The sequence below is a fragment of the Girardinichthys multiradiatus genome, chromosome 2 (assembly GCF_021462225.1).
Source record: "Girardinichthys multiradiatus isolate DD_20200921_A chromosome 2, DD_fGirMul_XY1, whole genome shotgun sequence".
Classification (NCBI taxonomy): domain Eukaryota; kingdom Metazoa; phylum Chordata; class Actinopteri; order Cyprinodontiformes; family Goodeidae; genus Girardinichthys; species Girardinichthys multiradiatus.
The window spans coordinates 6494514-6505999 of NC_061795.1; the positions used below are offsets into that span (position 1 = coordinate 6494514).

The 11486-nt window shown below is 42.8% G+C and overlaps 1 protein-coding gene across 3 annotated transcripts in view; it reads left to right on the forward strand.

Moving 5' to 3' along the window:
* Nucleotides 1–11486, forward strand: part of LOC124880417 (voltage-dependent calcium channel subunit alpha-2/delta-4-like) — a 70889-nt gene that overhangs the window by 55735 nt on the left and 3668 nt on the right. For 2 of the 3 annotated variants that reach the window (XM_047385522.1, XM_047385531.1), the window contains 8 exons: nucleotides 4756–4826; nucleotides 4908–4983; nucleotides 5184–5236; nucleotides 5505–5560; nucleotides 7693–7713; nucleotides 7834–7951; nucleotides 10952–11067; nucleotides 11320–11402. In XM_047385522.1, the coding sequence (XP_047241478.1) occupies nucleotides 4756–4826; nucleotides 4908–4983; nucleotides 5184–5236; nucleotides 5505–5560; nucleotides 7693–7713; nucleotides 7834–7951; nucleotides 10952–11067; nucleotides 11320–11402 (594 nt within the window). The remainder of the gene's footprint in view (nucleotides 1–4755; nucleotides 4827–4907; nucleotides 4984–5183; nucleotides 5237–5504; nucleotides 5561–7692; nucleotides 7714–7833; nucleotides 7952–10951; nucleotides 11068–11319; nucleotides 11403–11486) is intronic. The other variant, XM_047385535.1, reaches the window with a different exon arrangement.

Consider the following 11486-nt stretch of genomic DNA (forward strand, 5'->3'; position numbering starts at 1 on the left):
TGGACCATGTTCTCCGCATCTATTGGCGATGCTGCTGCCCATAGCTGCGGCCGTAAGGTCTGCGGTGCCTGTCGTGGCGGCAATCCCAGAACCCGGTGGTGGACACCGGCAGTAAGGGATGCTGTTAAGCTGAAGAAGGAGTCCTATCGGCTGTGGTTGACTTGTGGGACTCCTGAGGCGGCTGACGGGTACCGTGAGGCCAAGCGTGCTGCGGCCCGGGCTGTGGCAGAGGCAAAAACTCGGGCCTGGGAAGAGTTCGGTGAGGCCATGGAGAAGGACTACCGGTTGGCCTAGAAGTGATTCTGGCAAACCGTCCGGTGCCTCAGGAGGGGGAAGCAGTGCTTTGACAACACTGTTTATAGTGGGGGCGGGAGACTGCTGACCTCGACTGAGGACATTATCGGGCGGTGGAAGGAGTACTTCGAGGATCTCCTCAATCCTGCCATCACGCATTCCCTGGTGGAAACAGAGGCTGGGGACTCGGGGTTGGACTCTTTCATCACCCAGGCTGAAGTCACCGAGGTGGTTAAAAAGCTCCGCGGTGCCAAGGCTTCGGGGGTGGATGAGATCCGCCCTGAGTACCTCAAGTCTCTGGATGTTGTAGGGCTGTCATGGTTGACACGCCTCTTCAACATTGCGTGGCGGTCGGGGACAGTGCCTCTGGATTGGCAGACTGGGGTGGTGGTCCCCCTTTATAAGAAGGGGGACCGGAGGGTGTGTTCCAACTACAGGGGGATCACACTCCCCAGCCTCCCTGGTAAGGACTACGCCAGGGTGTTGGAGAGGAGAGTCCGACCGATAGTCGAACCTCGGCTTCAGGAGGAACAGTGTGGTTTTCGTCCCAGCCGTGGAACACTGGACCAGCTCTATACCCTCTACAGGGTGCTCGAGGGTTCATGGGAGTTTGCCCAACCGGTTCACATGTGTTTTGTGGACCTGGAGAAGGCATTCAACTGTGTCCCTCGTGATGCCCTGTGGGGGTTGCTCCAGGAGTTTGGAATCGGGGGCCCTTTATTAGGGGCCATCCGGTCCCTGTACGAGCGGAGCAGGAGTTTGGTCCGCATTGCCGGCACTAAGTCGGACCTGTTCCCAGTGCATGTTGGACTCCGGCAGGGCTGCCCTTTGTCGCCGGTCCTGTTCATAACTTTTATGGACAGGATTTCTAGACGCAGCCAAGGGCCGGAGGGGTCTGGTTTGGGGACCAGTGGATTTCGTCTCTTCTTTTTGCGGATGACGTGGTCCTGCTGGCCCCCTCTAGCCAAGACCTACAGCATGCGCTGTGGCGGTTCGCAGCCGAGTGTGAATCGGCTGGGATGAGGATCAGCTCCTCCAAGTCCGAGGCCATGGTACTCGACCGGAAAAGTGTGGCTTGTCCTCTTCAGGTTGGAGGGGAGTTCCTGCCTCAAGTGGAGGAGTTTAAGTATCTCGGGGTCTTGTTCACGAGTGAGGGAAGAATGGAGCGGGAGATCGACAGACGGATCGGTGCGGCTGCCACAGTAATGGGGGCGCTGTGCCGGTCCATTGTGGTGAAGAGAGAGCTGAGCCAAAAAGCAAAGCTCTCAATTTACTGGTCGGTCTACGTTCCTACCCTCACCTATGGCCATGAACTTTGGGTCATGACTGGAAGAACGAGATCACGGATACAAGCGGCTGAAATGAGCTTCCTCCGTAGGGTGGCCGGGCACTCCCTTAGAGATAGGGTGAGGAGCTCGGCCATCCGGGAGGGGCTCGGAGTAGAGCCGCTGCTCCTCCACATCGAGAGGAGCCAGTTGAGGTGGCTCAGGCATCTATACCGGATGCCTCCTGGACGCCTTCCTCGGGAGGTGTTCCAGGCACGTCCCACCGGGAGGAGGCCCAGGGGACGGCCCAGGACACGCTGGAGGGACTATGTCTCTCAGCTGGCCTGGGAACGCCTTGGGCTCCCCCTGGAGGAACTGGAGGAGGTGTCTGGAGAGAGGGACATCTGGGCGTCTCTGCTGAGTCTGCTGCCCCCGTGACCCGGTCCTGGATAAGCGGACGACGACGAACGAACGAACACTGGTCTGTGTGTAATTAACCTACATAACAGAAAGTTACTGAAATAAATTAGGTTTTCAATAATATTAAAATGTCTTTAAATGCACCTATATATATATATATATATATATATATATACATATACGTATATATACATACACACACACACTCTACCGGTCAAAGGTTTTAGGGGGCTTTTGCTCATTCAATGGTTAATTGTACGTAGATTCTCAATAAAGGCATCAAAACAGTGAATGAAAACATATGCAATTATGTAGCAAACCAAAAATTGTCAAATAACTTTAAATATGTCAGGTTCGGTGTCACGGAAGACCCCGGAATGCAGACGGGCAGAAAGCATAGGTGGAGAGTAAATGATTTAATAAATGAAACTCACTTCAGAAGATGATGACAAAACAGGCATGGACAGGCTTGGCATGAACCGCATGAAGTGACTGAAAACAAAGTGATATGATCCAAAATGTTTCCGCCAAGAATGAACAGGATGAGGGTGTATATAAATGACAAGACACGGGTGAAAAATAAAACTGACATAATCAAACCTAAGAAACATAGAAATAACAGAACATAATCCAGAAAGCAATATGAATAGAATACAACAATCAGAAGAAACGAAAACATAGCACAACCTCTAAAACAATAAACAGAAGCAGGTACCAAAACTTAACCGTGAGAAACATAAGAGGAAAAACCTGCAACCAAAAACCAAACACCCCCAAATCATAACAAAATATGGACAAAACACCATCATTTCATTATTGGAATTCTGACTGGCACAGAAGTCCAATAACAAGACACCAGATCGGGAAGGCCATTCCTCCCAGTCACACCCCTGAAGGTGTCACTGTCATTTCCCACGTGGGCATTAAAAGACCCCAGCAGAATGACGGAGTCCCCGAGAAGGGCCCTGTCCAGCACCCTCGACATGGACACCAAGAAGGCCCGGTACTCCGCATTGCTACTCAGCCCGTAGGCCAAAACAATGGTCAGAGACCCCTCACCGAACCACAGGCACAGGGATGCGACCCTCTCATCTACCGGGGTAAACCCCAACACAAGATGGCTGAGGTGGGGGGCGACAAGCAAACCCACCCCAGCCCGCTGCCTCTCCCCACAGATGAACTCTCTTCCACTCTGGAGTGGAAGAGAGTCCAACGTCTCTCAAGGAGCTGGGTTCCAGACCCTACGCTGAGTGTGGAGGTGAGCCTGAGTATTTCTAGTCGATATCTCTCCACCTCCTGCACAAGCTCAGGCTCCTTCCTCCCCAGCGAGGTGACATTCCACATCCCTATAGCCAGTTTATGCATCTGGAGATCGGGTCGTCGAGGTCTACACCTTCGATCGCTGCAAGAACCTTTTTGCACCGGTCCCTCGTGGTTCCCCTTACAGGTGGTGGGCCCACTGGTGGATGGCTTTGCATCTCTGATTTTGGGCTTGGCCCACCCAGGTCCTGCAAGAGTAACCCATTCACTAGACACTCGCCAACATGTCCCGACCCCAGGCCTGGCTTTGGGCTGGGGCCACTGCTTTGTGGTACCAGGCGACGTCACGTGCCTTGTTGTGCTAGTCCTCATGAAGGCTTCTGAATCGCTCTTGTCTGACACATCACCTAGAGCCTGTTTACCAAGGGAGACCCTACCAGGGGCATTTAAGCCCCGAACAACATAGCCTTTAGGATCCTTCAAGCACTCAAACCCCTCCGCCACGTTTAGGTGGTGGTTCAAGGAGAGGCCCATTAACTTTTAACTTATAATTTTCTTTAATATAGGAAGTAAGCCTAGATCAGTGCTTCTGTGTTTTTGTTTTTTTGTGTTTTATGCTCTGTCTTCTTAAATCCCCAGTCAGACGTGACAGATGGATGCTCACACTTAGCCAGGTTCTGGTTCTGCTGGAGGTTTCTTCTTGTTAAAGGGGAGTTTTCCTTTCTGTTGTCAGTACATACTCAGTATGTAACTGATTTGGAATCTGTCTGTATGATTGGATTGGATTGAATTGATTTTATTTGTTGCAAAGTCTTTGTTGAGAAGAAGTGTTGTGAATTGATGCGATTTAAATAAACTTATTTGAATGAAATTGGATTGTGTGCATGGTTGTTTGTCCTGTGTGTCTCTGTGTTGCCCTGTGATATACTGGTGACCTTTACAGGGTTTTTCCAGTGACCGCTGGAGATAGACCAGCTTCCCTGTGGCTATTAATGGAGAAGTGGGAATAGGGGATGGATGGATGGTTGGATGTTTAACAGAAATAGGAAGGTCCCTGATTTAAGGTGACCTTCATAGTGTTACAGAATGGATTCTCTCTCTATCAGTAGGATGAGTTTTATACTACCAATTTCACAGCAGAAGGTGATGGCATTAAATAGGCTGACGTTATGTTTGTAATCTACAAACAAATTATGATTGCTCTTTCATCCGAATTGTATTCCAATGTTTTTCACAAGTAGCCAATACATTTTCCCAAAGGGCTGCCTAAGTAACTCTGACTATTATAGAAGACTACACCAAAGTGGTTCTTTAGCCATCTCGCTTTGTTATTGTATTCTGACCCGTATTTGTTTTACATTGCATTTTACATTGCGACAGAATTATGACATAAACCAATGAGCAGCTCAGGGTTAATACATCATGCACTTACTTGTTTGTTAGATGTTTTACACATTAACAATTAAACAAAACTGTGCCATATCGTAAGTGTAATAACATACAATGTTCTTTGCAGGTTGGACGATTCTTTGGTGAGGTGGACGGGTCTGTTATGGCTTCGCTGATCAAAATGGGAATGTTTAAAAAGTAGGACCTTCTCAGACACACGTCAAATGAGTTCTTCTGTTTGCTGCTGTGTCCAAACCGGATCTGAATGTTTGTTTGCAGAGTGTCTCTGTTTGACTACCAGGCTATGTGCAAGAACAGCCACCATCATGCCAGCAGTGCTCGATCTTTGCTTAGTGTGAGTCACATTGTTGCCTCTCGCCACAGTTAGTACTTGTTAACAAATGTTAACCAATCATCATTGTAACAGAGTTCGGACAGAATGGGTCAGAATGGCACATGTGAAATAATTTATTACTATCATTATTAACTTACAAGTGAAAAAAGTATTCTTCCTTTGAAATCTAGCATATTTTTATTTTACTTTCTCTTCTGTAGCCATTGTACATGATTTTGGCTTTGATGAGATGGTTCTTCTCCAATGCTGTGATGTAAGTAGTTTTTTGTAGGCCCGTTGGTATATGGTAATTACTAATTATAGCCTGTGATTAATTTGAATAGAATCTAACTGTGTCTCAAAGTTTAGCTTTGATAAGTGACTAAATCTGATTTCCACTGTTCAAATGTTGGTACAAAAAAAGTTTGAACCTTTGGGTCAATAAAGGACTCATCTAGGCTGGTCTCAACCCAACATTTAATCATTACATTCAATCAAATCAAACTCCTGTTTTTCTAAGGTATGTGTGTGTTTGCCTTCAGGTTTCTGCTGGACTTTAACCTCTGCGGTCTCTGGCACTCTGATTACTTTGTGGATGGTAAGATGAAGTTGATATAATCATCAGTTTCAGTAGTGTTCTTTTAAGCAACCCAAAGTTTAAATAAAATTTAGAATAGAATATTTAAATAAGTAAAAATGTATGTGTGAGGGTGTAAGAATATATTGCTATAGATGACAGCTCTGTGAAGTCAGTCAGTCTAGTCAGAGAGTACTGTGAGACAGATTACACTGAACCCGCGGGTTAACAGCTGTGGTTACTTCAGTAGTTGTGTAAAGCTCCATGGCTCTGGTTCTAACCTTCCTCCAAGTTGATCTGATCAAACATAGCCAGTTTTAAAAGTATCAATTTACATCTGATATTACAATGCACAAGTACTGCATCAAAACCACTTATAATCCCTTTTTCCTTATCTTTATGTTTTAATAATTTTAGTATCTGATTGGGTAGGGGGCAGCGTTGCTAGTCACAGCATACATATTATAATAACGAACTGATATCTTCAACCGTTAAGTTATTGTGCACTGGGCTTTTGGTGTAAATGACCACTATAGCAAGCAAGAATTAGGTAGCTTATCCTCACATGTCATTTACCCTTCCCGCTCTCTCCTGTACTAATCCAGACTGCTTCGTCTCACTGCCTGCAGCCTTCTCTGGCTCTTCTTTCACTCTGAGTCTGACACCAGCCAAAGACTGAGCAGCAGATCCTTCATTGTTGTTGTGTTTGTGTCACTACAAATCACATCACGTTGCTCTTTCAAACTTGCTATTGACAACCCCCCTTTCCCACATTGATATGCTGCTCAACTATAGTGGAGAATGAACTAAACTGACCCAAGACAACCCATGCTGAGAAGTACTAGTGGAGAAGGGGCACATTCTAAGATGAGTTCATTGTTCTCACACATCATTTCACAAAGATGTCCCCCGCTGCCAGCTGATCTGAGGATCTCCATGCAAGACACTTTTATTAGAATATTGATGTTAGATTTGTGAATTGGAACTTGAGCTACAGTCTTCTGCAGTACTTCTGAAGCAGGGAGATGATGACATTTTGAACTAAAGCTGTATACCAGTATATAACTTGAAGCAGGCCTAGGGTTATGCTTTGAAATTTTAAAGCAACGAGTTTATGGCTGTTGTACTGTCATGGATGACATGTTTAAGGTACGGCAATGAAATATGACATCTTTTACAGCCCCGGAACCGGCTTAACAATATCAGTATCCGGGTAAAGCGGTGCAATAGAGATCTAAAAATCAGTTTAAAGCCTGCTTTCAGAACCTGATGGATGTGATGATCTAGAGCTGCATTATGCCCTGGCTTAAGTGGATCCAGATGCAAACTCAGTGAGACGTGAGGAACAAATAACTTCAAATACTAAACAAATGAGAGTTTGGTGCATTAAACCAAGTCAAAACATTCAAATCAACAAACCAAATTCACCAAACCAGAAATATTCCAAGACAGTATGTTTACAAGTATGCAAAAGTTGAGCCATAGTTGTTTTCCTCATATGGGGGGTCAGCAAAATATAAACCAATAAAGTAAATCAATAGGTCTAAGTATCATATGACAAAACTGCCCTTTCTTATGTGATACGACAGAAAACAATAGTGAGCAGCAGGTTATGAACACAGATTAATTCAGTTTAAATTAAGTCCAACAATGTTCTCTCATATTGATGTCAGTCATTAACTTTGCAGCAGTCTTACCTTCTTAGCCATCTTGTAGTGACATGGGGAAGACATCACCCCATTTTAACAGGAAGAAACCTAGCAGAATCAGGGTCAGTCTATGTGTGACCATCTGTCGCCACCTGCTGGGTGCTGAGAGGGAAAGCACTAGTCCTGGAGTAATTTCTATAGAGAAGAAAAACAAAGAGTATACACAGTTAATGACATCTGCTGCTCCATATTATTTTTGTCCATGATCCCGATGATTAAATATCTATTCTAAAGGTGCAAATTAAACATGCACATGTGTGATAATCATGATGTCTGGAATTTTTTCATTTTCGCTCTATGTTTCATCATATGACAGCATTATCTCTCATTTTCAAATACAACACATCTGCCGCTGTCTCATTTTCGTCATGTCATTCTCTTCATCATCACTTTCAACACCATCCCCAACCTCTGTGTGGTCACTGCCATTCTTCATGCATTCAGCCAAAGCTGGCTATCACACATGTGAGTACAACATGCCTGAGTGGTATTGAAAAAACTGCTGAGATGTTCTTGTCTTAAACTTATGGCATTGAAATTGATCGGAAATGTAAAATATTGCATTTTACGTTTGTCTATTTTCAGCTCATAAGCAGAAGAAGGTGGAGGCGCTTCAGCCCTGTGATACTGCATACCCTGGCTTTATGTATGACTCGTCTATCAGGGAGGCCAACAGTCTCATCAAGTGTGGACGCTGCCAGAAGTATGGACTCCTAATCAAGTTTTTTACCTACTACTTTACTGATCATGCTACAGTGTCAGAAAGTCTAAAATACATAGAAATGCATTGTTTACATCTTGTATTCATAATAATAATGAGCAATTAACTAAATGGAGCATATTTGAGTTGGGTTGAGTTGATGTCATTTTAGTTTACTGACTTAGACACAGTATAAGTAGTTGTCATGTTGGGTGTTAATGACTCCAGCAGATGATAGATTTATCTTCAGCTCTTTAATGAAGTGCACACATAACTTTACATCATACTCCAGCACCATGGACCTAACAGCTTCTCTCACCAGAACTAAGCATCCTTCAAAATAAAACACATAGACTGTCTGCCTAGATTTTACCACAGTAGCCACCATAATTTGTGCCTAGTTCACTGCTGTTAACTGTTAAATTTCTACAGTAAGTCCTTTTCTCCACCTTTCCTCTCTTTTAAGAGGTTTCTGATTATTCTAAAAGCAGTGTGTTAGTATAAAGAATTTTTTCACTGCTGGTGCTTATTAACTCAACTTTACAGCTAATTAATTTAATTTGCAAGTATTTTTATAACAAAATGTATTTCTTCTCCCTTAACTCTAAAGGCAGCCCAAACACTGCCAGTTGTTGTTGTACCACAGCTTGAGAAGCATATTTTTGGAGCAGAGTCCATCACAGTTTGACAACAATGTGTCCTGACAAGCAGTGTTGCTTTACTTCCTGCCTCCAACTTCTAGGGAGCATCAAGGAGAATTGGGGAAGAGAGGACTGGAGGTTGAAATATTAGTGACTCCTTAATAGTTCATTTTGTAATGTTTAGAATGACTTAAAAGTAGAGACATACTAGATTAATTTACTCTATTTTCTATAAATAAAATGCAAACCATAATCATTTATATGTATATATATATATATATATATATATATATATATATATATATATATATATATATATATATATATATATATATATATATATATATATATATATATCACTTTCCACTAACTTCCTCTTTTTAGAGACTAGTCTTTATTCAGACCCCTCATTATCATTAAGTGGAAACAAACTGCACTGACATGTTCTAAAGTATCAGTATGCTGACCATATAACATCCTTACCAGCCTTCATTCAAACAGATATCACAGTTAAACATGTGAACATGTGGATGGGAAAGTGAAAAACCAAAGTTCACACAGGGTTCTAAATGTAGACACTGACGTATTCAGGCAGGGCCCTGGCCAGAGCATCACATTGTGTCCAGTGCTCTGATTTGTCTGGGTTATTGTTTGTACAACACAGAATCTGTAAAAAAAAAAATTGGGATGGGTTGCAATATGTCAATTCAAACATGACATTGAATTCAATCTTACAGTACTGTGACAAGGTATTGGCCCCTTACTGATTTTTGTCAGCTTTAGAGTTTTTTTGTTACACTTACATTTTTGGATCATCAAACTGATCTTAAAATCAGATGTGAGTTGGGTTTATAAAAAAGACGGTTTTCAAATAATAATTTCATGTTTGGGAATACCATCCTTAAATCATGAATTAACTGTGATTCCCACATTTATTTTGGATCAATTAGTCCCAACTGGGCCTGATTACTGCCGGACCTGTACAATCAAGAAATCATTCAAATAATTTAAACTATCTGTTTGACAACATGAAGCAGGCTAAAAGATCCCAAAAGAAACAGACAATCTGAAAGATTTAAGAACCAGTTATGAACCAAATCACTGACATCTATCAGTCTAGAAAGGGCTACATACCCATTTCTAAATCTTTGGGCCTCCAGTGAACCACAGTGAGAGCCATTATGCATAAGTGGAGAAAACATGGAACAATAGTGAACCATCCCAGATCCATCTGATCTACCTAAATTATTCCAAGAGCGCATCAGCAACTCATCCACAAAATAACAGAAAAAATCTAAAGCACTGCACTATACAGGCAAAAATTGTATCCATGTTCCTAGGCCACAGTCACTACTAAGCAAAAAGGCCGGCGGCGCAGGCCAAATGATTCAGCATTTGCAGGATATTGACATAGGAATGAACTGGTTTTCTCAGAGGAAGAACCGGCCTGCTGAATTCCTCTTTCGGATTGGGTGAGTCAAACTACAGACCCTATCAAAAAACACTTCAAGGCACACCTTTTTGCCCTTTCCTGGTGTTTTGTGAAAGAACCAACGCACTGAGGGGGGAAGAAGTAAGCCCACCAGAGCTTTTGTTGTGGTGACTTCAAACAAGTAGCATCTGCTTCTGAACACATGGCGCTGTGCGTAGAATGTTCACTGCAACACCTCGAGCTTCAGCCAGATCACTGTTTCCCTGCAACTTATATCCAGAGCTCTGCAGGGCTATAAGTTATAGTTGTTAAAACAATAAAACCGGAGGGATCTTTATCCAAATCTGGTCTGGATAACATGCTTTTTTTGAGTTGTTAAACTTAAAAACTTTATAAACAGGTTGAAATAGGTACTTGTCTAAGTAAAGGCAGATGAAAAAGAAATTAATAGGGAGCTAGATAAAAATAACTGTAAAGATGTAACCAAATGAAATATGGTTATAGACTACATTGTACAAAAAAGTTGAAATGTAATTTCTTGAGTCGTTTCCTCTGTTTCCAGGTTTTCAGCTAGCAGCTTTTGGGAGCTAAAATGTTTGGTTCTATTTGTTGAACTCTTAAGTATTTTTATAAAGTAAAAGGTTAATTGATTATTACGAAGGGCACACAGAAAACATGATTCTGTTCCATAAGTTTCAATCGATCAAGGAAAACAAATGAAAAGCAGCCACTATAGAACTGAGAGATCTGGTTTGATTTTTTTTATTTAATAAAAGATAAGTTGATATAAACATTGGATGGATGGATGGATGGATGGATGGATGGATGGAAATCTCTTTGTAGTTTTAATATTTAGACAATCCAGTGTGCAAGATGGACTTGAATGCAACAAAAAAGCTCAGAAAATCATTTGGCGTCATCTTGTTTCAGGATGTTTGTGGTGCAGCAGATTCCTGACAGTAACTTGGTTCTGGTTGTGACACAAGCCAGCTGTGACTGTTCCCGTCAGTTTGGACCTATCCTGCTGCAGCCAAAGGAAATCAAATATATCCTTTGGTTGCTCAAAATGTCTACCCCCTACTGGGCCCATACACACTTTTTTGGGAGATGTATCTGATCTTGGCAAAAACGAAGAACGCGGATGTTGTCTTGTTATTAGCTGCTGTACAGTCTACATATAAATCTGATCAACACAGGGCCTTTTACTCTGTTTGCTGACATTGTATTAAGTGTTACATAATCTCCACTCCTCCATTATCAGCATACTCACAGAGTAGCTTTTCTTAACATCTGCAAACATAATGCAACCGTGAAGTGCAACAGGATGAAGTCTCAGAAGGTGCGAAGGCGTCCAGAGTCCTGCCACTCCTACCACCCAAAGGTCAGTGGCACATGTTAATCTCAACAAGAACAAAATCTTTTTTTCTTTTCAACAAAGTGTCAAAATGTCTGATTGATCCACCAG